The 27,599-nt window shown below is 39.4% G+C and overlaps 1 protein-coding gene across 2 annotated transcripts in view; it reads right to left on the bottom strand.

Moving 5' to 3' along the window:
- The window catches only part of BMP2K (BMP2 inducible kinase), a 104,340-nt gene that overhangs the window by 50,537 nt on the left and 26,204 nt on the right, over nucleotides 1–27,599 (bottom strand). For both annotated transcript variants that reach the window (XM_039539703.1, XM_039539704.1), the window contains exons 2-7: nucleotides 24,297–24,415; nucleotides 17,958–18,063; nucleotides 11,819–11,961; nucleotides 11,260–11,381; nucleotides 8,152–8,233; nucleotides 4,705–4,837 (exon numbers count right to left, since the gene is read on the bottom strand). In XM_039539703.1, the coding sequence (XP_039395637.1) occupies nucleotides 4,705–4,837; nucleotides 8,152–8,233; nucleotides 11,260–11,381; nucleotides 11,819–11,961; nucleotides 17,958–18,063; nucleotides 24,297–24,415 (705 nt within the window). The remainder of the gene's footprint in view (nucleotides 1–4,704; nucleotides 4,838–8,151; nucleotides 8,234–11,259; nucleotides 11,382–11,818; nucleotides 11,962–17,957; nucleotides 18,064–24,296; nucleotides 24,416–27,599) is intronic.

Genomic DNA, 27,599 nt, shown 5'->3' with positions numbered 1-27,599 from the left:
ATGTAAAACTGTGAGCCAACTAACAGCATCACAGCTGGGCTGATGTGTAAATGTCACTGCATTTGGAACCGGCAACTTTGTTTGGTTTTGTTTAGAGGACCCATGCAAAAAACCACACATACACACCACTCAAAACATAACCAAGTTCTATCTCTGAACACAAGTTGTTTTCTGAACTGACACATACTCATGAAATGGCTGGCTATATTATTCTACATGAATGTTAAAATGATTAGATGCAGACTAATTAAAAAAATAAAAAAGAGTGGATTTTATACCAGCACCAATCCATGCATCAGTTACAGAAACAGCATTATTAAAAACAAACAATGTTAATCAATAATTCATTCTGAAGTACACTCAATTTAATCCAGTGATTCTCAAATTGTGGATCAGGACCCCAAAGTAGGTCATGACCCCGTTTTAATGGTGCTGCCAGGGCTGGTATAAGACTTACTGGGGCTTGGAGCCCAAGCCGGGACCCAAGCCCACACCTGAGAACTTCAGCCCTGGGCAGCAGAGGTCAGGCTTCAGTCCCCCATCAGGGGGTCATGTAGTAAATTTTGTTGTCAGAAGGGGGTCATGGTGCAATGAAGTTTGAGAACCACTGATTTAATCAGTAAACTACCACAAATAGTTAGGTTCACTATAGAGAGTAATGGCATGTAACTAACTAGTTTTGAATGCAATCCATTCAATATAATAAATAATAGGTGGAAACACCTAACGCACTGGAGAATTAAGCATCCATCCATCCTACATTTTTAAGCAAGGAAAAGTTAACGTATGAAGGAAAAACATTTCAGTAAAAGTTCAATTTCAATCTTCCAAAGTATTCTACACATAGCAAAAGGGAAAGTATTTTGAGTATGAAATATTTAAGTGTTTTGAGATATTTTAAGCTAAATCACTTATTTGATTAAAAGCAAAAATATGAGCAAGCAAACCTATCCATAACTGCACAAAGCTTACCTTTTACACATTACAAAGAAATGCAGCTTGGAAACCAAAGAGTTATGTTTAAAAGTATGGCTCTTACACTAAACAGTAATTGGTTTCTTAAACTTCATTTTGTAAGTTTAGCCACGCCTGAAATCCTACACATTGCATCCTTTACTTTTAACATGCTTCCATTTGCCACTGAAAATGATAATCACAAAGAATAACCAGACAAATGTATAAGCCTGATTTTGTATACAGTGATATTTATAACACACTAAGCTAGTCATGTCCCATCTGTGACCTAGGCTCCAGTTATTGGCCTTGAGGGGGACCACATTAAGAAAAAAATGGTATTTGACTACAAGTGAAAAATGTGTTCCCTAAACAAGTGCAATTTTATAAAATGAAGTGTTGAGAACAGACCCATCACTTCAGGGAGGAGGCAGGGGCACAGTCTCATGTGACTTCCCTTACAACAGCTCTGAGGAGGGAGTGCTCTGAGCTGCGCTGTCCCTTCCCTGCTGCAGTTCTAACTCCATCACAAGGAGAGAAAAATTCTGGCGGCTCTACTGTCGGCTTCCCTGTGGCAACCCCAGAAAGGGCAGTATAAGAGCTTCACTAGCTCTGCCTGAGCTTAAGGGTGCACTAAGCAAAATACCACTCTACTCTCCCATGCAGGCCAAACCAGGAGAAGTTGAGAAACAACACCCTGTTACAGCTCCCCAATTCTTTGCCCTGGGAAATGCCTCAACTTATGTCAGCTGGCTGTGGTCCCCAAAGGACAGTACGCCAACTGGGCACAGCACAAGTGTTCATTCCAACTCAAGTGTCCACCCCAACCGCTCCCTTTCCAGGAGCTATGCCTCCCTCTCCACTGGAGCTAGCACAGGCGTAGAGCTAGCAGACTTCCCTGCATCAGGGTAAATCCTGATCTGTGCAAAGAGAACAGTGCAGAGAATCAGCCCCAAAATACTGATTGTAGACACCTGATCATTCTGAAATAACATTTGGCCCTCAGGATTAAGATATTGGACACTACTGTATTAAAACATTAGCAAATTTCACCCTAAAAATGAGGTCTAGCTTCATTTCACATATTTGCAATAATCAAAGAGCTTAGTCAAAAAGGCTGGGGAAATACCATTTAAACAAGACGGCAAGAACAGTATCAGATTGGATGGAAAAGTTGCAGTGTCACCACCAGCATGATCCTAGCCTGGTGCAAAAGTGCTGGAGATGATGGCATCAGAAGCACCTCAGAAAGAACAGTTTCAAGCATTGCAAGTATTGGCGGGAGGGGAGGGGCACACAATTAGGACCTCAATTCCATTAAGTTCTCCTAGCTAACAGAAGTAAAATACTGCAGCTAGGAGAAACTGTGTGCAGCCCTCCTCTGAAAGAGAGGCATCACAACAAAGCTTTTGACAAACAGGAGGTTAAGATAGATAGATGCCTATGGCTCAGAAGGATTTGGAGGCATATTTGGACTCATCCTGGATTTTAGTGTCCTGCTAAATACATGACAAAATCACCTGCTGTCTTGTGTGAACCAAGACTACAGGATAAATTACAGTCTACTAAAGTACACATTGGTCAGAAATTTGCCAGTGAAGTCAACATACTGAGCTCAGCATTTAACAAGTTGCCAAATACAGAAAATTATAAAAATAAAAAAATCTTTCTTAAACTCTGAACAAGAAGTTTATAGCAAGGGCATTTCAGGAAACTTTAAAAGTATGATAAAGCCTGGGCTGATGCAAATTAAACAGCTTTGGGTAATAGCTTTACTGACAACCTGGGAAACCAACTGAAACATGGCAACATTGACTCTAGGAATCAAGGAACGTCATAAGAAAAGTGAACTAAATAGATCTGATTTGAAAGAGTGATTGCATCAAATTAAATGCAACTTTCAAGCAAGAAAGTCTTCCTCATCTCTGGTGTGCACAGCAAGGACTCTGGAGTTAATTTTGATGAGAGTGCTGTTCATATTTTTTGTTACTTTTCTCCAGGTGGAAAGCAAATCAACAAATTTAAGACTGGTCTAGATGGACGTTTTCTAGAACACACCTTGCTTTATCTACAAAAGAAGGCAGCACTGTTTTTATTCTTTAAAAAAAAGTGTGTGTGTAGAGGTATATTTCAAGTACTTAAATAATAATTACTCCATAAATTTATGATGTTTATGATTTAAACAAGGATTTTCTCCCAGAATTTTAAAATTTTGGTTGTTTCTCTGTCCACGGTACCTTCTTCACTGAATTGATTAGAGCAGCGGTCCCCAATCTTTTCCGGGTGGCGGGTGTCAGACGACGAGCCACTGAGGACCATGGCCGGCGGACAAGCATCCGCCAAAATGCCGCCGAAAACCAGCCAGTACGCAGGCGCACATAGGCACTGTGGGCACCATGGGCACCGTGTTGGGGAACACTGCATTAGCGCAATATAGGGCTATATTTGGGAGCACTGCAAGGAAGTGCAGGGGAAATTCTGTGCTATACCTCAGCATGGTTTTATGGGTATCTGCAGAATATTGGTATTACCAGTGTGTTCTATAAACACTCTTTTTAAAAAAGAAATGCATTTCTTGCTCCTTGTTGCAAAAGTATCCTTGCAAATATTGCATAAGTATCCTTTCAAAACCTAAGTTTTTTCCAGCCTATCTGCGGTTCTGTCCAATTAAGTTAGCTCAGGAGTAAACTCTCAATTCCTCCCTCACAAAGCGGTGGTTGCTCAAAACTGATTATTTAAAAAAGACTGGCACAGTTAACTAGCTTTATTGAAGACATTATATATTACTTAGGTTCTTACACCACAACCAATGCTGAAAGTTTTATAGATATAGTTAGTTGTCCTATCAAAAAATAATTTTGTATTTTTTTTTGGGTCCTCAATGTAAGTTTTTAGCAAGGAGGAGAAGAGAAGCTGTAAACAAGTGAGGAGATCTGTAGGGAAGGTCTTGAGGAAGGTGAAAGATCTCAGACAGGGATGCCTTTTTATAGAAAAATTTTAATATTTTATATTACCTAATGGATTTATGGATCACTGATTGGCATAGGCTTCTTACACCGCTTTCACGGCTTGAAGTCCAGGGACCAGGGCATGCCCCGTCCTTAGACCAAGTCCCTCCAGGGACTATCTATACTACACTTAACCACTAAGAAGTACGAGAAACTACTAAACTACTATTATTTATAGGTATATAAAAGAAAACTAGAACCACCACTGGTCAAGTCTGCTTGCTAATGCAAGAGGAGCATTCCAGTATTGTCACTGGTGGTAAGAAGGAACTGAAGGGGGAGGGGTGGCGCCCCTGATACTGGCGCATATGCACATGACTCCAGAGGGTGTCAGAGCCAGCCCCTATAGGTACCACTGAGGAAAAAACTTCCACCACCAGTGCAGGTGGTGAGCACACACCCCTACATGGAATGTATATGAGCAAGCATTCAAAGAAGAACTTTTTTCCCCCTTCATCAGAGCAGACAATTTTCCTTTTCAAAACATTTCCTCAATGCAGTGATCCCCCTTTCTTCTTCAGCAAAACCACAGATTTACTTTGATTTCTCAGACAGTGGAGATAAGGACTCTTCTGAACTTAGAACAAAGGTCTAAAAGTGGTGTCAGGGCACAGTTAGATTATGTTCAACCAGACCTTCAAACTCACTGATTTAAAGTGCATATTGCAGGTAGGGAAGGTCACTAGTAGTAAGGTCTAATAAACTCACACAAAACAATTTTAAGTGCTGCCCAGCTACTTACTTATCAAACAATGTACATTATGGGTATATCGGGAATTGTCTGGAATGGTAAAATTTCCGTCACAAATAGCAACCTGACTCTCCCCAAAGGGAAGTGTGAAGAAACAAAGTTTATACAGCAAGCAGCCAAGTGCCTATAAAAAAAAAAGAGGAAAAAAAAGTATTGTCATTGCAAAGTCTAGATGGCAACAAACTAGTGTAAAAAGTAAAGCTAGACTGAATAAATAACTGAAATGCTGGTCACTACTGATCCCTGCATAGACACTGAACATGGTAGCGTTTTGAGTTAACACTCCATTGACATAACTTGGGAGGTAAGCAATGAAGTGATACAAAGCAGTTCTACAAGTGCTTTTTGTCCCACCAACTAGATGCCAGACAGCAACAAAGCTGTTCACTTAAAGAAATTCAGAGAAGAAACTTACGTCTGTTTTTTAATTTAAAAAAAAAATAAATCTATTTTTTAATTCAGATGAACAGTTCCAATATGTGTTTATACAGAGAAATTGCATGTGTAGAACCACCATCTAATCTGACAAATAAGAGTCCTCGAACTCATGTTATTTTCCCATAAACTTTTTGATGTAATCTACTCAAGATGCACCCGTTTGGCATGTAGAAGAAAAGTAATCATGGAGTTCTCTCATTTCAGTAATCTGAAAAAAGTTCTTAAGTCTTCATTAGGTATTACATATGTTGACAATGAAAGTGTTATATTTCATACAGTTATCAGTTTTACCCTTGCTTCATTTCCTCAGTGTTTTTAGTAATTAAAAGTGTTGTAGCAGTGTTGGTCCCAGGATAGTGGAGACACAAGGTGGGTGAGGTAGTATCTTTTATTGGATCAACTTCTGTTGGTGAAAGAGACATGCTTTCAAACTACACAGAGCTCTTCTTACAGTCTGGGAAACATACTCAGAGCATCACAGCTAAATAGGAGGTGGAAAAGATTGTTTAGCATAAGCAGTTAACACATATTGTAAGAGACTATTCAAAGTAAAATGACCTGTGAACACCCCTGCAGTCATAGGACAAAAAATAGGGGGGTAGAGGGTTACAGACTGTTGTAATAAGCCATAAATCCAGTGTCTTTATTAAGACCACGATTTCTAGTGTCTAGCAAGGTTATGAATTTAAGCTCCCAGGCTCATCTTTCGAAAGCATTATGCAAGTTCTCTTTGAGAATGAGGACTGAGAGGTAGATATAGAATGATTGTTTTGTGAAAAAAGTGTTGGCCCATGAATGTTATGTTTTTGTCTTACAACTTTTCTGTGAGTTCATTCAAGAGAGTAATGACTGTTTGGTTTCACCCACACAGTTGTTACTGAGGCATTTAGTGCACTGAATGAGGTACACCTCGTTGCCATAGGCATTTGTAGGACACATGGGTAATGATCATCCTAGTAGCAGAGTTAACTCTGCAGGTTTTGCATCTGTTATGGAAGGGCAGGGCCAGTGCCACTTGGAGTTGATATGTCTTGGTCTGGGGGAGCTTGCTTCTGTTGATGAGCTTGGTGAGTCTGGGGGGTTGTTTTAAGGCCAGAAAAGAGGGTTCAGAAAAGATTTTTCAAGATGGGGTCCCCATCAAGTATGGACTATAATTGTTTAATGATACCCTATACGGGTATCATCATGTGTGGGTGAAACCAGACAATCAATACACTCTCAAATTAACTCACACAGTCCTATGACTGAAGAGGTTAACGTGCTCAATTCTCCTTGAACGGTATCTTAGGCCTGGTCTACGCTACAGAGTTAGGTCAAGGTAAGCTGCCTTGCCTAACTCTGTAAGGATCTACACTAAATTTAGCTCCCACTGATATAAGTCACCCACTACATCAACTTAATATCTCCACTTCTGTGAGAGGCGTAGTGCTTAGGTTGACATAGGGCAACACAGCGTCCATGCAGACACTACATTATTTACATAATAATGTACATATTGGGCCATGCATCCCTAGGTGGGGTGGGGCTGCAGCAGCGAGCCCTGCATGGCCAACAGCTCGGGCTATCAGCCCCAGTGCCCCAGCTGTCAGTAACCCACAATGCCCCACACAGTTAAGTCGGTGGAAGCATTCCTGGTGAGGGGAGACACTGCTGACAAAGGGCATAGTGGGGACATGAAAAGCCCCAGTAATTACTGTGGTTGCTATTCGTCGACCTAACTTAGGTTGACTTAATTTTGTAGTGTAGACTTGTCCGTAATGTGAGAGTTAAAAAAAAAATCTTTTCCACCTTGTATTTAGCTGCAACTCTCTGGATACACACTGCGATAAAGAACCCATGGCACCAAATCTCAGAGCTGAGTCTCCCCCGTCACAGAATCTCAAGGCCCAGCCTGAGCTCAAATATCTACACTGCACATTTTATAACCCCGCAGCCCAACTCAGCTGACCTGGGCTAGCTGTGGCCTCTGCATATCTTTTGCAGACCTGAAGAGCTCTCCATAGCTCATAAGCTTGTATCTTTCACCAACAGAGGTTAATACAATAAGAGATTACCTCATCCACCTTGGTCAAGTATCAGACGGGTAGCCGTGTTAGTCTGGATCTGTAAAAAGCAACTAAGAGTCCTGAGGCACCTTATAGACTAACAGACGTATTGGAGCTCGTGGGTGAATACCCATTTCGTCAGATGCATGACACGACATGCATTTGACGAAGTAGGTATTCACCCATGAAAGCTTATGCTCCAATACATCTGTTAGTCTAGAAGCTCCAATACGTCTGCCACAGGACTCTGTCGCTTTTAACTCATCCACCTTGTTTCTTTAGCAATTAAAAAGATGTTTAACAAACAGTACCAGCCATTCATCACAAATATTTTTGTATTACATACCTTATTTTCTCATTGTTACTTTTCTCCTTGCACTCAAATTATGTCCAGCTGGTTATTACTGAACTTTGCACTGATTATATATAGTGTAATCAACCAATATAGCACTCTTCATCTTTAATGCACTCTGCAAATATTCACTAAACATCAATCATTAGTGATAACGAAATCTCATTTTTCTCACTGAATCAAACATCACTGACATGGCTGAATGCATAGGAGCTGGTCACCTATTCAGTCTGCCTTATTTAAATCATACTATAAACAGGTTTCTATTGAAGCCATTGTTAACAACTGAACAGAAGTAAGAGCAAGGGAAATACTAATGTTAGCTACATTTTGCACTAATAGGCTAAAGAAAAAAATACTTATCTAAATATTAATTCCCCTTTTACAGTACATCACATATGCCAATAATTTTCTGTAGGAAAAGATAAAACCATTCTCTACAGCTATTTCTCTTTATCACCATTTCCCACACACTATTTCTGTTGCAAGAAGCCACACCTTATTCGCTCACTGCAAAGCCTTTACTTTGTAATTTCTGAGATGTTAACCTCCCTTTTATCTTTACAACTCTACAAGAATTAGACCACCTTTTACGTTACTTACCCAGATATCTGCCTTGGTAGTAACTGGCTTTCCTCCATAAAGATTGATCATTTCAGGAGCTCTGTATGACAGTGTTGTATACCTAGCAGAAAATAAGTCCAGTGGAACTGAGATGAAATGGAAGATTTGCAGTATACCTTTATTACCCACCATTTATACGCTAATACACACTAACCATTTTTAATATGGATAATTGTCCACTACAGATTACTTACAGACTATGTAAAATAAAATCATAAACTTTAAGGTCAGAAGGGACCATTATGGTCGTCTAGTCTGACCTCCTGCACAACACAGGCCACAGAATCTCACCCTCCCACTCCTGTATCAAACCCCTAACCTATGTCTGAGCTACTGAAGTCCTCAAATCGTGGTTTAAAGACTTCAAGGTGCAGAAAATCCTCCAGCAAGTGACCCGTACCCCACACTGCAGAGGAAGGCAAAAAAACCCAGGGCCTCTGCCAATCTGTCCTGGAGGAAAATTCCTTCCCGACCCCAAATATGGAGATCAGCTAAACCCTGAGCATGTGGGCAAGACTCACCAGCCAGCACCCAGGAAAGAATTCTCTGTAGTAACTCAGATCCTACCCCATCTAACATCCCATCACAGGCCATTGGGCATATTTACCGCTAATAGTCAAAGATCAATTAATTGCCAAAATTAGGCTATCCCATCATACCATCCCCTCCATAAACTTAACAAGCTTAGTCTTGAAGCCAGATATGTCTTTTGCCCCCACGGCTCCTCTTGGAAGGATGTTCCAGAACTTCACTCCTCTGATGGTTAGAAACTTTCATCTAATTTCAAGTCTAAACTTCCTGATGGCCAGTTTATATCCATTTGTTCTAGTAAGTCATTGCAGCATTCCTCAACAACAAGCAATGCTGTGTGGATTGATCATTGACCATCTATGGGGACATGGCAGTAGACATGCTGCTCATAGGTCAGCTAAAGTTTTTGTTTCATGGAAAGAATCTTTTGCTGTTTTTCTATACTCTTAGAAGAATTACATCAAGTTACAACTATTGCAAATCAAATACACCAAGTTTATGAACACAAAAAAAAGTTTGTCCAAGGTATCAACTGGAACACCTGATTTTAATAAAATCAGGGAAATGATCAACATTTAGTTCTTGTTATAGATTATCTTTGGAAGCAGCTAAGAAAAACTATTCCTAAATTACACCTTAGATTGTGGCATTTTAACTTCTCATTTTTTGGTATTTTGTTCACACTACTCTAAAGGTATTACACATTAACAGAGCAGTCCCCTGTTGAAGTTCTTAGCAACATGAAGCTAATGCTAGAAATATGGAGCATGTAAAGAGAAAGATGGAGATAGAAAAGCCAAGAGTGATTTTTCAGAGCAGTACATCTACTATTTTTGGTAACTTTTCTTGATAAATATTGCATTCAAAGCCAAAGCCAAACTCAGATGCTGAAGTTGCATCTTTGAACTGATTCTTGCTAGTTAAAAACAAAGCATATTATTCCAGGATATTGATTCTCATATTTGCAAATAACTGTGTGTTTACAAAATGTAACGTATCATTCCCAAATGTATATATCCTAAATAGTAGTTTCAAAAAGGTGTACATTTATTTTCCATTTAAGTCCTGAATAATACATAGTTACATTCTAGCATCAACTATCTTTAGCAGGCAAGAAAATAAACAAATTTTAAACTTTAACATATATACAATGTCTCTGACTAAACAAAGTGGAAATGGCATGGGTGTTACTGGATCCATCATTCGGATAGATCTAGATCAGGGGTGGCCAACCTGTGGCTCCGGAGCCACATGCGTCTTCAGAAGGTAATACGCAGCTCCTTGTATAGGCACCGACTCCAGGACTGGAGCTACAGGCGCCAACTTTCCAATGTGCCATGGGGTGCTCACTGCTCAACCCCTGGCTCTGCCACAGGCCCTGCCCCCACTCCACCCCATCCCGCCCCCTCCCCTCAGCCTGCAGTACCCTCACTCCTCTCCCACACAGCCTCCTGCAAGCCACGAAACAGCTGATCGGGAGGTGTGGGGAGGCGCTGACTGGCAGGGCTGCTGGTGGGTGGGAGGTGCTGGGAGAGGGGGCGGGGAGCAGGAGAGGGGCTGCGGACATACTACTGTGGCTCCTTGGCAATGTACATTCTGGCTTCTTCTCAGGCTCAGGTTGGCCACCCCGACCTAGACCTTAGTAAGTTAGCATGAAGCCTTTTTTCCAGGGTCAGCAATCACACAGGCTGATTGAGCCAGTTCTTATTAGTTGTCTTTCAATAACACCTAGACGTCTCAACACAGGATCAGGGCTTCACTGTACTAACAAACTTGCACTTCAAATAACTCTGAATCTACGGTCTCTCAATTCTGCAATTAACAACGTGTTAGTACAATAGTTCACTTGTATGCTGTAAATTGCAGGTCAGGGGCCTAAACAGGAATAGTGAGGCTTGGAACACAGCAGGTTATTAGGGGGAAAGAGCTGAGACAGTAAAAGGTTGCATATATTTAACACAAGGTTGCATATATTCTAAGTGAAATGTATTACCTGGAGGCGTCAAACTTTTTGTAATTACAGGTCTGTCGCATCTTACACTGGGGTTACGTTCTGCAGTCAGCGCGTAAAGCGAAAATCGCGTATAGTCAAAATTACATTGAGTGTAATGGCGGGCGGAATCACCCGCACTACAGGTACAGTATTAAAGCTGTTGTTTCTCTTTTTTTGTTTTTGTTTTTGCCAACTGCGTAAAGCTGAAATTGCGCATGTTAAATGCACGTAAGATGCGACAGACCTGTACACTCTACTGTTAGTATATTCACTTTAAATTGTGCAGGAATTGTCTGTAGGTTAACTGAAATAGCATCAACATTACCAGGTATTCCTACTATCTTGCTATGCCTATTTTAGGTATTGGCATAGCCCCTATCATCACTAAGGACGTGGAAAAAACATTACTGTTAACAGGAGTTGTGCACTTAAATCAACCACTTTGAACACTAATTTGTTCCTAGCTAGGCTCTTATGTTTCCATTAATGTATAACATGTAATAAGTTCTGTGCTGCTAAGAAAATTAATTAGTGCTTATGAATAGCCATTTAAGTGAACTTACTTTTTAATTTCTTCTTCAACTACATTAACACCATCTTTCTGAGGATTAAGGAATTTGTTAGTGGCACTGCCAAAGTCACAAAGGACATAGTTTCCATTGTCATTCAACAAAATATTCTCTACCTTAAAAGGAAAAATGAAACAATCAGGTAAACTGACAAACTGAAAAATGAAAAAACAGGGTAGCGACCAATTTTATAGAAAGCAGCTAAGTCTTCCCTCTAATTTTCAGTTAGTGATGACAAGCCTGCCATGTACTAATATTCTTAAAATTCAAAAGAAATTTAGCATTAATAGTAAAACTATAACTTCATCCTTACCTCATTAAGCCATCAGTAGTACCAAAATCTATTCTACAAGAATGTGATGCCTAACCTACCTAACATTTTTCATTTAATCTTCTGGGTACAGTTCTGCAGACAGACTTTGTTCCCCTCCCCCTATATAAAGTGGGCAGCTTTTGCACACTATGAGATATCTTCCACATTACAAGCCACCTTTTGACAGCTGCTCAGTAGCAGCAAACATTTCAGCTCATTACCTTTTACTGGAACTCTTACCTTCAGGTCCCGGTGAACTATTGGGGTTTTGCAGTGATGCAACCTGGCAACAGCTTCACAGGTGTCACAAAATATCCTCAGTACTTCTGGCTCAGTAAAGCCTGTCTGAAGTCTCTGATTCATCTGATTCACGACTTGCCCCGCTACAGTAGAAACATAACTTTGTAAAAGTAACAACTCTTTTTAACGATCTTTCAAAATGTTGTCTGGCCTTTAATCAAACAAAGTTTGAGTTTCTATTTAAAATGTTACCTACATGCACTATAGCCAATCAAAAATTTTCAACCTCTTATTTAATTTTTTGACAAGTTCTTAATCAACCACTCTTGCTGTTTTCCAAACAGAGCTAATACAACCCCCACCCCCATACACCTACAGAACAGGCAGAGTTAGTTACCCTTAATTTTATTAATTCCTAATAAGAATCCACTGCAACAAACAGAAGGTAATTCAGTGTTCAATCCCACTCAATGGTAGCAAAAAGAATTTTTTGAACTGAAATCTGAGACCTCCCCACACGAACACACTTGCTAACCTTTCCCAAATCCTTCCAAAGCTGAGAAGACACAAAAACTACAAAACCTATTATAATTTGGAAGTACAGAAATAAGCCACCATTACGCAGATGTCACTATTGCAATATTTGACATCTGACATCGCTTCTTCACCTGCCTAAACAAAAACTAGTTGATAAATATAGGGAAAGTATGTCCTAAGAATGAGAGTCATATTAGGGAGGCAAAATTACAAGTAAGAAATCTGGTTTCTTTTCCTCCTCTATTGGATTCTCTGTCCTAGACAGGAGTCCTAATTCATGAGAAGTAACACTCAACCACCATATAAAGCAAGCAAATAGAGTACAAGCGCAAAGTACAACAACAACAAACGGTTGTAGTTGTTTCTCAGCTGCTGAGCTCTATGGGGCTGCATGCAGCATGCATATGGGATAGGTGGAAGTTCTGTTTTTTTATATACAGAAGGTCAGACTAGATGATCATAATCCTTCTTTCTGTCCTTAACATCTATGACTCAGTGACAAAAGTGACCACTGCGTAACTGTGCCAGAATTAAAAATTAATTAATATAAAATACAAGATGGAGACAGACTATTCAGTAGTCCTTGAACTCAAGTTTTTTTCAAAAAAAGGAATTTTTTTCTAATTTAAAAAATTTTTAATTTTAAAAAAATAAACATCTTATTCTGAGCTGACAACAGCTGCTGACAGATCAGTGAAGAACTACTATCTGAAGAAACCAATTCACTTTTTCTATTTCAGAAAGAATATATTGACCAAATCACAGTGTTGCAGGATTTTTTCAGAGAGGACTTATGTTTCTGCCTCCACTATGTTACATATCTCTGGCAGAATGAGCACCAAACTCTCAGAGGAAGTTCTTGGATTACTAGTAATCTCTGGTGATCACAGAGTCATTTCTTGCACTATATTCCACTAAAGTGGAAAAAATAAAGAGAAAACTTGTTTCCCAGAGACAACTCCCTTGTAAAAGGATCTCACAGAGAACCAAAGAGAAAACATCTATTATCCTCAGTGCAGGCAGACATACTGGAAGGAAGGTGTAGTCAGTTCAGCAAGTGTACCTCCAGAGAGGTTTCAGAGAGCTCGATTCAGACCCCAATACCTATTAATTATGACTTCAAAGCAGCGGATCAAATGAGAAATGAATTTATAATTAACTCAATTTTCTACTCCTTCTATACTGCAATCAAGTTAAACTTACATTTAAAAACAGAAGTTTTTTAATTGCTCACCATATCACAATCATAGAATATCAGGGTCGGAAGGGACCTCAGGAGGTCATCTACTCTAACCCCCTGCTCAAAGCAGACAGATTTATGCCATGAATCTCTAAATGGCCCCCTCAAGGATTGAACTCACAATCCTGGGTTTAGCAGGCCAATGCTCAAACCACTGAGCTATCCCTCCCCCTCTTGTGTTCTCATGTTATACTTAGGGCCCTTCGTTTTCAGTTATTTTATTTTTCTGAAGAATGTATCTGTTTATTAATACGACAACGAAAACAGGTGAAAATTGGAGGAAAACATTTAATTTTTCTGGGCAAATAGGGTTGATTTTGGTGGACAGAAGGACGGGGGAAAGTATTCAGTAGATTAATGCTTTGATGAATGGAACTCAATGCAGTTTGCTACAGAACTAAAACAGAACTCAGAACACAATGCCAACTGTGAGTTTAAGAAAATATCTCTAATCCCAAAATAAAACTTTTCATTTGAATAAACAGTTTACTGTTGTAGACTTAGAACTATTAGTCTATAAATATTTACTTTAGTAATGGGCCACACCATTTGCAGCGCATACACTCAAATTCATCCTTTTCTCCCTTTTTTTTTAATAAACAAAAAAAACTTTTGAATACTTCCTTGTGCTCTGAAATGTATTCTGATACAGATTTTCCCCATTTTAGTATGTCAGAGCTTTAAACTGTTAGCAGATAACAGCTTGAAATGTATACATTGTGGGCGTGAGATTCATTAGTACGTTCAGATGCATACGCACTTCAGGAGCTTGAATGCATGCCTGTTCATTTATTGTGTGCGTCTTCCAGACTAATACATAAACTTACTTCAACAGGCACCTTTGCATATACACACACACAGACTAATGTATTATCATAATACAATATATTGCATGAGATATATGTATTTTCCTAATAAATCAAGTTATATTTTATATACATGAATGATACAAATGTAGGGTGAAAAAAAATCAGAAAAAACCCAAAGAATACTTTTAGTAAAACCCAGGGTTGGTTGGTTTGGGGTTTTTTTTTTTAATAAAAATCAGTTTACACTGATAATGAAGGGGCTTAGTTATACTACACATAGAATACTTTCTTTTATGAGATTATGAACCTTACTTTCAGATGGCAGGAAAATGTAGCTGCTACTAGTTTCATAACCACACTTCTTAGAACACAAGAATGGCCCTACTGGGTCAGACCAAAGGTCCATCTAGCCTAGTATCCTGTCTTCCGACAGTGGCCAATGCCAGGTGCCCCAGAGGGAATGAACAGAGCAGGTAATCATCAAGTGATCCATCCCCTGTCGCTCATTCCCAGCTTCTGGCAAACAGAAGGGGAAAAAAATCAAGTAGTCTCAGTTTACTTAGCTTACATTAATATCAGGAAGTGGACAAGCCATAAATTTTTAAGATTTTACATACTGAAATTCAAAAGTTTAAATCTCAGAAGTGTGCAAAATCAAAACGCTACTCAATTTGAGCTGAATTGGTGAAACGAGTCAAAAGAGTCAATTTTAGATGAACAGTTGCAAACTATACTTATGCTATATAAACATAGTTTTAATAGTGTCTTTTAAACATATCTGCAGTGTTGTTATAGCTGTGTTGGTCCAAGAATATTGGAGAAACAAAGTGGATGAGCTGTGTGGAGCTTGAAAGCTTGTCTCTTTCACCAACAGAAGTTGGTCCAATGAAAGATATTACCTCAGGCACTATTAAAACTGCAAAGTGAAGCATTCAGAAGTCCTACTTATGCACTGAATGAGGCAGAGGCAAGAGTCTGAGCAAGGGTAGTAGGTGATCATGTAATTAAAGGCTGTGTCTCCCTTAATGCATTTTGATAAACAGAAGCTGCACAAATAGCAACCGGAATTCTACTGTTTTGGTAATCTGAGTGCTCAACTTCACAACCTTAAAATCCTTTTAACAGTTTTTTTCATGTAATTTCCTCAGTTTTCTGGTTTTTAAAACCACCAAGCAACATCATGTGCAACTGTATCAAGCTCCTGTATGTATTTTCAACAGGACATGAACCCAGAAGCTTCACATCCATGTCACTCTTTCTACCATCTCAACTGAAATAAAATGGAGTTACATCTCACTAGTGAATCTATACCAATCTAGGTAAAATTCTGAGACAGTGTACCTAAGTGGATGAGGCCTGGTCTGCCTTACTGGAAAAGTGACCTTGTGCAAACTCTCAGTAAGACCTTTTATATGATAAACCCTACCTTAAGAAGGGGGAAGGTATCAGGTCTTGTTCATTGAGCACTATGAAAAGTAGTAGTATTAGTGGGAAAGCATGGTCTTCTGGCTCTCAGAGCAGTGCCCGCTCTCCTAAACTAAAGATGCTTTTTGATAGGGAAAACAAGAGCAATATCCACAATTGCATCACCTATGTTATCCCTTGAGGTTTAGTTCTGTACAGAACAATGCAGGAGCTTTCTTAGTCTTGTGACTTAGACAAAGTGATCAGCACAGTGATAAAACCATCCCCTAAACCAAGTACATAATGGTGCGGAAAAGTTTAAGAACTAAATTAAGTACAACAAGAGAAAAGGCAGCTGGAAATCTGAGGGGTACAGCAGACATTCCCTTTACCCTCAACAGGAGAAGTAGTAGTAAATTCAGGCTGTAAATGTTGAGCACTATGAAGGCAGCACTCACATGGCTCCTAATGAGCATAGCTTTCTGGAAAGTTGCAGAAGCACACAGAGTGCCTCACAGCAACAGTGAGAATACACACAAGCTACAACAACAACAACACAGAATCATAGAATCATAGAATCATAGAATTCAAGATCAGAAGGGACCATTATGATCATCTAGTCTGACCTCCTGCAAGATGCAGGCCACAATAAGCACCACACACCACTCCTTTTCCCCCCCCCCCCCCCATGCTCGGAGGAAAAAAAAAAACCAGCAACAGCCAATCTTCCCTGGAGGAAAAAATTCCCCAAATCAAATATGGCGGGCTGGCTTGAACATCCAGGCAAGACTCTGACTCCAACAGCCAAAAAAAACTGAAAATAATATATCATACCATTGACCCATTGTACTATTTACCAGTGTGGCAGAATCTGATTGGTCTTTCAAAACAGAGATCCAAGGATATCACATCAGGCAGTTCACAGGCGGCCAACTGACAAGCACTTTACTCTCACTCACTGGTTCAACTGGCAGTGCAGACAAAGGCCAAATACCCTCAAAGGGAAGGCACCTGAAGCATTTTAAGCACCTAATGCGCAGGCTTATGGAGAGCATTTTATTTTCACATGGAGCAGACACAGTTACTTTGAAATCCAAGCATTTCTCCAGATTTGCCGTAACTGGATCCTAACACTTTTCAAAATTTGAGCTAAACTACCAGAATAAATTTCTATATAAAAAGGGAAAAACCCAAACTATACTAGTAAATTTAAGAAACTAGATATTTAGGGAATGATTCTGAAGCCACTTGTATTGCCTAAAACAAAAAGAATGGCTATAGATCAGGACACGAGACACCATTATTTGGACCTCCATGGCCTCCACCGAATAAACTGACTTAAAACAATTTAAGGAATCAGGATGATGAGACCGCATGTAGCCTTACAGTTCATTATCTGGAGCAGCAGTTTCATGAGTGAAAAGATATTCAGTTTTGCAAAGTCTTCATTCCCAAATCAATGTACAAATATATTTTGAGATTTGTTAGAGAGAACACGGAACTGGGACACTTTACATACACCTCTACCCCGCTATAACGTGACCTGATATAACATGGGTTCGGTAGCGGTGGGGCTAAAGCAGTGGGGCTAAATGGTCCAGGGCTCTGCCTGCTGCAGGGAGCCCCGGGCCCTTTAAATCACTGCTGGAGCCCTGCCACCCCTACCCCGGGGCTGTGGCAGTGGGGCCCCACCATGATTTAAAGGGCCTGGGGCTCCCCACAGTGGCTGGAGCCCAGAGCTCTTTAAATCACCGCCAGAGCCCTGCGGCCCCTACCCCGATATAACGGGGTTTCAGCTATAATGCGGTAGGGATTTTTGGCTCCCCATAACTCCGTTATAGCAGGGTAGAGGTGTATTTATGTAAACATTTAATTTTTTTCCCCTCTTTTCTGGTCAGACCTTGATATAAAGCAGTGTAGGATGAGCTTTTCAATATTCCCAGATTCATTCTAACACTTAAGAACAAAATCAAGTGTGATGGTGTTTTCAGTGGTGTTTAAGTGTTTAAGTTATCTTAATTAGGAAGATAATAAATGCGTTTTTTGCCAAAATACCATATCACATCTTAGGCGATAACCCTAGACTCTAACTTTAAGAATGCTTTATTTATGTTCATAAAAATAAGAAGTCCAGCAGTAGTTTACTTACCTCGACAATATTCCATTAAGATGAGCACCTCCCACACATTGTCGCTAACAGAATTAACAGCACAATCTAAATAGCCTACAATATTCTTGTGCCCAGAGAGTTCTTTCTGAAACCGAAAAAAAAAAAATCACATTTGGAATAATTAACATTTAAATAAAGTCTAGAAAGTATAAAGATAAGTCTGTATAGAGACTGGAGAATTCTTGGGAATGGAGTCTTTCATCTCTACACCATGCTTGAAAAGTCCCAGGTAACTGTTAAAAAAGCATTCTAATAGCTACTGAGGAGCTTATGTCAAGTGAGTAGGTATCAACTACAATTCCCAGGGGACAGGTGCTCACATCAAAGAAAATATTAACAGTCAACCCCATCTTAGCCTCAGCTACGCACTAAGAATCAAACAGAACATAAACATAATTCCTCCAAAAGACAGGACAGTGTGAACATGCTTGGATTGCCACTATTTATGCTGCGCCCAAATGGGCAGTCAGGTTCAATTTACAGTACTGTCAATTTGGCAACTTGATAAACACTAAGCTCATTTCAAAAGAAAAATGTTCTCTGTGAAATTCATCATTAAGAAACTCCAAAAGGTTAAGATTTAGCAGCTATACTGCAAACATTAATGGACTGTGTGTTACATTAAAAAGGACTAATGGAAAATAAGTCAAAATTCAGGCAACTTGATCCATGCTTACTACAAAGTTAACACATGGGCAGTCTCCAGAACTGTCCCAAATCCTTGATTCTAAGAGGACTAGTGGAAAGTTATGAGAGCTTTCCCTCACAAACCATGTGAGAGTTACACCACATGAACCTTCAGTGGGTGCAGAAGCTGCTTTTTATAATTAGAGACAAAGAGCTCCACCTCCAATGTACCCCCCTAGGGAAAGACCTGATCAGGGAACCATTTATTAGGGTCCAAAACCAGCTCATACTATGACAGCATTCTCTTTTCCAGTTACAGTAACTCCTCGCTTAACATTGTAGTTATGTTCCTGAAAAATGCAACTTTAATCAAAACGATGTTAAGCGAATCCAATTTCCCCATAAGAATTAATGTAAATGGGGGGGGGGGGGAATTAGGTTCCAGGGAAATTTTGTTCACCAGACAAAAGACTATATATATACACACATATACATACATACACACTATAAGTTTTAAACAAACAATGTAATACTGTACACAGCAATGATGATTGTGAAGCTTGGATGAGGTAGTAAAGTCAGGATGGAAGAGGGTGGGCTATTTCCCAGGGAATGTCTTACTGGTAAATGACCAACTAGCACTCGGCTGAGCCCTCAAGGGTTAACATATTGTTGTCAATGTGGCCTCACACTCTACAAGGCAGCACAAATGGTGGGAGGGGAGACAGAGACTGTGGGGGGGGGGGACGCACTGTCCCTTTAAGGACACTAACCCCACTCTAAGTACACTGCCTTTTTAAGTAGATCAGCAAGTCAAGACAGCAGCTGCTGCCAGCAAGCTCCCTCCATCCTGAGCACTATTACCCATTCCCCCCCCCAGCTCTATGGAGATGGGGTAAGTGGGGGGGGCAGGAGCAGGGGGACACCCCTAACATTAGCCCCCCTCTTGCACCTCCCCCTCCCGGGAGCAGCTCCAAGGCAGAGGGCAGGAGCAGCATATGGCAGTGGCGGGAGGGACAGCTGAACTGCCCAGCAATTGATAGCCTGCTGGTCGGCTGCCGCCACACAGGGAACTTAGGGGAGTGGGGAGCTGATAGGGGGGCTGCTGGCCCGCCCTGGTTCCAAGCCCCCACCAGCTAGCTTCAATGGGCTGCTCTTCCTGCAAGCATTGGACAAAGCAGGCAGCTGCCAAACAACGTTATAAGGGAGCATTGCGCAACTTTAAACAAGCATGTTCTCTAATTGATCAGCAACGTAACAATGAAACAATGTTAACCGGGACAACTTTAAGTGATGAGTTACTGTAGTTAAGCAGTCAAAAGCAATGTATGCTGGACAATTCCCAGTCATACCTTCATAGATTCCAAGGCCAACTGGGTCTCATGCAGTCATCTAGGTTGACTTTCCATATAACATAGGCTGTATAACTTCCCCCAAATAATTCCTAGAGCGTATGTTTTAGAAAAAGATCCCATCTTGATTTAAAAATGGTCAGTGACAAGGAATCCACTATGACCCTCCATAAGTTAATTATTCACTATTAAAAATGTACACCTTATTTTCAGTCTGAATTTGTCTAGCTTCAACTTCCAGCCATTGGATCATGCAATGATCACGCATATCTCCCCACTAGACTGAAGAGCCCATTATTAACTATTTGTTCCCCATATAGGTACTTAGACATAATCATATCACTCCTTAACCGTCTTAGTTAATCGAAATAGACTGAGCTCCTTGAGTCACTCAAAGGCAGATTTTCTCATCCTTTAATCATTCTCATGACTCTTTTCTGAACCCTCTCCAATTTTTCAATATTCTTCTTGAATTGTGGGCACCAGAATTGGACACAGCATTCCTGCAGTGACAAATACAGAGATAAAAATTACCTCTATTCCTACTCGAGATTACCCGGTTTATGCATCCACGGATCAATCACATTAGCCCTTTTGACCACAGCGTCACAATGGGAGCCCATATTCAGCTGATTATCCACCATGACCCTCAAATATTTTTCAGTCACTGCTTCCCAGGATAGAGTTCCCCATTTTGTAAGCATGGCCTACATGCTGTGTTCCTAGATGTGTGCATTTAGTTATATTAAAATAGATATTGTTTGCACATGCTCAATTTACCAAGCAATCCAGACCACTCTGTATCAGTGACCTGTCCTCTTTGTTATTTATCACTCCCTCAGTTGTGGGTCATCTGAAAACTTTATCAGTAATGATTTTTGTTTTCTTCCAGGTCACTGATAAATACATGCTAAATAGCATAGGGCTAAGAACTAATCCCTGAAGGACCCCCTCTAGAATCTCACACCTGCTTGATGATTATTCCCCATTTACACTTACATTTTGAAACTTATCAGTTAGCCAACTTTAAATCTATTTAATGGGTGCTGTGTTAATTTTTTATTTTTCTCATTGTTTAATCAAAATGTCATGTGGTACTCAGACAAATGCCTTACAGAAGGCAAAGTATATCACATCAGCACTATTCCCTTTATCACTCAAACTTATAATCTCATTAAAAAGATATCAAGTTACTTTGGCAGGATCTAAATTCCATAAACCTATGTTGAATGGCATTAATTATATTACCCTTCTTTAATTCTTTTTTAATCAAGTTCCATATCAGGTGCTCCATTATCTTGCCTGGGATCAATGTCAGACTGGCAGGTCTATAATTGACCCTTGTCATCCCGTTTACCAATTTTAAGTATTGGCGTAACATTAGCTTTCTTCTGCTCTTCTGGAACTTCCCCAGTGTTCCAAGGCTTATTGAAAATCAACATTACCAGTCCAGTTCTAGTAAGCTCCTCTGTTAGCTCTTAAAACTCTAGGATGCAAGTTATCTGGACCTGCTGATTTAAAAATCTTTAATAGCGGTTATTCAATATGCTCCTGAGATACCAGTGGAATGGAAAGAGTGTCTTCATATGAGACTACATCATATGTTTTTTCTCAAATGCAGAACATAAATAGTATTGAACACTTTTTCCTTTTCTGCACTATTAATAATTCTACTATTGGCCTCTAATGATGGAGCGACGCCATTATCAGGATTCTTTTTGTATCTAATATACTTTTTTAAAACTCATTGTCCTTAACTCTGCTAGCAATAGCTTTCGCCTGGTGTTCCTTTGCTTCCCTCATAAATTTTCTAAAAATTCTAGCTTTCAGTTTATATTGACTGTTATTTACGTCTCCTTTCTTCCATCTATGTTTAATTATTATTTAATAGCAGTCATTTCCCCTCTAAACCAGGTCAGATTTCTAACCAATACTGCCTTCTTCCTTGATTGTGGCTTTTGGAGCATCTAATAAAGCGTTCTTAAACAGCTTCCAATTATCATCCGCAGGGATGGTGTTCTCTATAAAATAATTAAGACCCTTGCCTCCCCATAGATTTATGGAGAACATGGTGGCACTGTCAGAATCAAGAGAACTTTTTGAAATACTGGTCTTTAACAATCACTGATCAGGATCACTTGTCATGCTCTAAGGATCTTTTAAAGAGTTATACAGTACATTTGAAAGATCTGTTGCTCACCAGGAAGAAACATCAGATCAAAGCCATGAACACGCAGCCATATACAATATGCTTCATGTATTAGATGCTGCTCAGAATGGACTTGATAAAAATTATAGTACGGGCAGTACACGTGAATGTTGTTCTGCAGAGATACTGCCCTGGTTGTTGTAACCTAGTACAGGACTGTTATGGGTTCGAAAGGATTTTCTGGCCAATTTAAAAAAAAAAAAATCAAGAACTTCTGCATCCTTCATGTTTGCTTCGCATCTATCTTTGTTATTTCTTTGGTTTAAATTCAACTATGAGCCAAATCCTTAAAATTTAAGAGATAATTAAGTATTTGTTTCCCAGATAAGTACTTATAGACTGTGATCAAATCTTTCTCTGGCACTGAAGCCCAGTTCACTATCTCTAAGTACATAAAACAAGGATCCCAACCACAATGTCCTGTTCCACATGCCATACAAGACCCAAGGACTTTTGTATTAAAAAGTGGGGCCATGAAAAGGAAATAAATAGCATGGATACTAAGCAGTGGTGCAAGCACAGTGGTATGGTATGCTGTACCAGTAAGGTATTTATAGCTGGTACGGCGTACTGGAAAGACGCAGGAAGGCCTGCCACAGCCCTTCCACTCAGCTGCATCTCTCGAGTCCTCCTGCCTGAGGTCTGTACAGCCGAAGTCTGCAGCACAGTGGGAAGAGGTCCTCCCCCTCCCCAACGTGGAATGGATGTGGATCATGGGGAGGGGACGGGACGGGGAGAGCGCAGGGGCCCCAGGCTCTGGGCGGGGTCACATGGGGAGGTCATGTGTCCCCCCTTTGTGTTTCTCCCATGAGTGCAGCATACCAGCAAGAAATGATTTCTATTTGCATCACTGATACTAAATGAGGGCACATAACCAAGCAGCCGCACCCTTCATATTATTTCTCTCGTGTCTAGAGAGTGTGGGTTGGCGTAAAAAAGTGTACCGTTTTACTTAAGACATCTGCTCATTGCATAGTGTTTCAAATATAAAGTTCTTACTGCTTTCTTCTCAGGTAGAAACTTCAAAACTAACAGATTAAATCAGGTTGGGCTTTGGGGTTTTTTTCGCATCAGAATGGTTTACCAGGTTCCAATCAGTTACACCTGTACAAACACATTGCAGACTAGATTGCTAGAAGCATCATTTAGCCAGCAGAACCTTGATTGTCACATACAGTACTTTCAAAGCTTACACAGGTAGAGTTCACAGGTCTGGCAGAATTTTTTTTTTTTTTTAAATATATAAACGGAACACATTTGACACAAACAGATTAACTACGGAAACCTACATTGCCATTTTTACCATCACTTTTACAGAATTATACTTTAGAACAGTTTTAATGTTACTTGTTATATGGAACACTTTAATTGATATGGGGAATTATGATTTTGAGGTTCGGAAAGGAGGCATTCCATGAGAGGATCTCTTTCTAAATTTTTTACCTTGTGAATCATGTGAAAGAAGTTATATGCTGTCTTTTTTTATTTTTAGTAGTGTGTATATTCTCTTTTATACATGGAAGAGAGTTTGTCTTATAAGACAAGTGCAGTAAATTTGCATGTTCTCAAACCTTTTAACTAGGACTCAGAAGGCTGAAGAGCATGAACACATTGGCAATAGCTTTCAGGAAACAATAGTGTTCAATGAAGAAATTCTAACATAGGCTATTGGAGTACAAATAGAGATACTAATACTGAGATTGCTAAAAAAATGACAATGCAAGGTTGGGCCCTAAGGCATTTGCACACTGGCCTTGGCTTGCTGCAGTAACACCAGCAAAGGTGCCTGCACTTCATCTTCACAGATCAGTCACTCTAGATACCCTGAATCAGGGCTCAAGACTTTTTCCCACCTCTTCACTCAGTATTTATTATGTATTTATCTTTTCAGTGCATCTCAGCCGCAGCCACAGAAGCAGCAACCATCTTTGAGAGAGAAGGGGTTCACAGGAGTTTCTATCCAATTCTACTCCCTGACCAGCTAAGAGTAACTAAAGCACAATTCACATTCCATCTTCCAAACGTAGAGGATATCTATATTCCTAATCTCACCCCCTAGAAAAGTAAAACTGCAAAATTTCCATTCAAATCCATGCCTGCTATATACCATCAAATAGCTGCTTTACTTACCATAATTGTTATTTCTCTTTTGCAAATGTTGAGGTCAGGCACATTATTAACATACATTCGTTTCAATGCACAGCGTACTCCACCATGGGTACGCACCAGGAACACAGTGGAAAAGCCACCTGAGGAAAAAAAATTACAGAAAAGTCAGACCACTTGAGTTTCCATTATTCCAGCAGTTCTCAAACTTTTGTACTGGTGACCCCTTTCACTCAGCAAGCCTCTGAGTGTGATGCCCCCTTATAAATTAAAAACACTTTTTTATATTTAACACTATTATAAATGCTGGAGGCAAAGCATAGTTTGGGGTGGAGGCTGACAGCTTGCAACCCCCCCATGTAACAGCCTCACGACCCCCTGAGGGGTCCCAACCCCCAGTTTGAAAACCCCTGCATTATTCCTTTAAAAATATAACACTTTTTTAATCAAGTAGGAAGTCACTGACACTTTGGTCCTCTTGTAATTGTACTTAATTCTTGGTTAACAATTTAAGGCTCCTACAATATATGTTATGCAGTGCTACTGGCTGAAAAATGTTTATTTCACATTAATGTTAGTCTGTCAACTCCAGCAACTTCTAACTGTTGCCATTTGCAGATAACAATAATGAAACTTTTCTGAGAGGTTTAATCCAGGATGACCAGTGCCATGTTTTAGTTTTAATTCTATACTTATTCACAATTTTTAAGCTTTATTTGGCAAATTCGCCCCATCCTTTATCAAGTACACAACCTAAACTCAAGTTTAGGAAATTCTTTTGGCACCCTAGAAAGCTACGGGGGTGAGCAAAGTATCCAGAGAACTGTAAAGATAAAGCCTGTAAAAAGGTCACAAACTTGAAAAAGACACTTGCTAATTGAATTTTTCACACAATGTAAGTGACAATTTAAATTTAATCTGCTTTTACTCTGTTGATCCTCTTGGCAACACATGTACATCTGAGAATGAAATTAAACTCCCCCTTCATCAGTCAATCAGCCCCCATCTAAAAGCAACACCATCAATAGGAAATGCACATTTCAGTTTCAAGTATTACACACACTTGAGTCATCCTGCCAATTTTTGTGTATTTTTGTTTTTAGTTTTTCTCCTCACCTTGCTATGATAAGAACCATACAAACAATAGGTAAAAACAACTGTACAGGAAAAACAGTGAAACTGCATATGCACAAAGTGCTTTCAAATGCACTAAACCAACAAAAAACCCTTTTCCCTCTCTACTCTTCACTACAGTAATCTTAGGGGCTATTTGTAACAATAGTAGATTTGAAAAATATTCAAAGGTGTGATTTTCAAGTCTGTAGTGTTTTCAAGTCCACATCTTTCCCACGCTTCTAGGCAAACTGTCTCAACTCAACAAAATCATGTCAATCAGGGCTCTCCATAATTCACTGCAATCTGATCATGAGTCTAAATACTCATCTGGGAATTATGACTCAACAATGCAGAAAATGAAAGCTTCTAAACAAGGATGTAAATGCACAAATAAAAAATGAAATGCTTAACTACTATGACAACCATTTCTTATATTCAAAGAGGCATAGTAATTTTAAAATTACTAATATAATCCAGAAATTAAGCCACCATTTAAGAGATATAATGGCTCTCTTGACAATTTGCATTAGAAAAGTGAGAGGGTGATCATATATGAAGACATCCTAAACATTCTGGCAAATCGTTTTTAGACGTTTTCTAGAAGTATTAGTATGGGCCTCCTGAAAAACACAAGAAAAGGTATTTTGAGATACTGAAACTGTCATTGCAAATGTACGTAATGTAACATTTACACTATACTTCACTATTTTATCCAAAAAATATCAAATTCAGAGTGAGGCAATTTAAAATTGATTAAATTCCTTAGGGTGTGTGTGTGTGTTTTTTGTTTTTAAGATAATCATGATTTCAATCCAGTTGAGACTCTGTAAAATGCATTTGAAAATGTGTGTTATACTGAAATACATGGTGGTTTTTTAAATGCCTGAGGGTATCTTATTTGATTTTTACAAAACAGTTATAAACAAAAACAAAATATTGAAAGCATTTAAGCAGAGAGGACATTTGTCACATAAAGCAGTCCCACTGACTTCAACAGGACTACTCAAATGCTTGAAAACAAAGCATGTACATGTAAGCATTTGTAGTGTAGGAGTTGAAAATTTTATTTAAGAAATTTTCACTTGTGATTTAAAAACAAATTTGGTTACACAAGCTAAAATTTTCAAAAATAACCTCAAATTCAGCTCCTCCACATGGGATTTTTCCACCTCAGTGACTTTAAAGAGCACAAGTCCAAATTACTTCAAATGCAAGCCCTGATGAAGAGTATAGCCTAGTCTAAACATTTCAACTTTGGCTTGGGGAAGTTTGATATATCAGAAAGTGGTGTCAGATGCAAACTGTGTGGGATATTTGCTTGTCAATTTTGTGTCTGAGTTTGTGGTGTTCTTACAGAAAAGATGTTAATGAGGCTTTGGACTTGTCTTTTTCAGCACAGAGGAGCATCTTAAGTGCCACACTTTAGTAGGAAAAAACCTGCGAAATATGAAATTCTACTATGAGGAAATAAAACACTTTACTTTCATCTGATTTTATTGTCTTAAATTGCTCAAGAACTAGCAACACAAACAACAATATTTCAACACAACAATTAAATAAAAATTTTCAGTCGTGACTTTTAGTCACCTAGACCAGATGTAAACAAGTGGAAGTAACTGGCATGTAGTATCTGAAGACTCAGGGTAATTTTTTTTTTTTGCCATTAAGAAGCAACATTATCTAGTATTTAAAGCATGGGACTGAGTCAGGAGAGTTGATTCTATTCCTATCTTTGTCACTGAGTTGCTGTATGACCATAGACAAATCAGGCTCATGCCCCAGTTTTCCCCCCCATCTGTAAAATACCCTCTGATATCAAGCACATATGAAAGGTGCTATGAAAGTATTAGCTGCAAACAAAACTAGGAAGTAGCTAAAATATTTACAGTAAACGTGTGAAGTGGACTTCTACAATACTGAGGATATTAACTAGAAACCAAGATGAAATTCTGCCCCTCATCACCCAGATTCCTACAGACAGGATGAAAACCATCAACACTGTTTTGCTGGCTAGAGGCTGCCTAGACTTTTGTAGCTGCATTAAAAAAAAAACCATGAACCAGAAAAGCTTCTTAGGATAGTTGGAACAAAAATCTCCTTTCCACGTTTAGAAAAGATAAGGGGAGAATGTTACTCTCCAGAAAAAGAAGGCATTTGTTCTTTAACATACAAAGAGACGTATCTTCAGGAAGTACCTAGTTAAGAGAACAG

Source organism: Mauremys reevesii, linkage group 5 (genome assembly GCF_016161935.1).
Source record: "Mauremys reevesii isolate NIE-2019 linkage group 5, ASM1616193v1, whole genome shotgun sequence".
NCBI classification, from domain to species: Eukaryota; Metazoa; Chordata; order Testudines; family Geoemydidae; genus Mauremys; species Mauremys reevesii.
The sequence above is the reverse complement of the archived record's forward strand: the minus strand, read 5'-3'. Positions and strand labels throughout refer to the sequence as shown.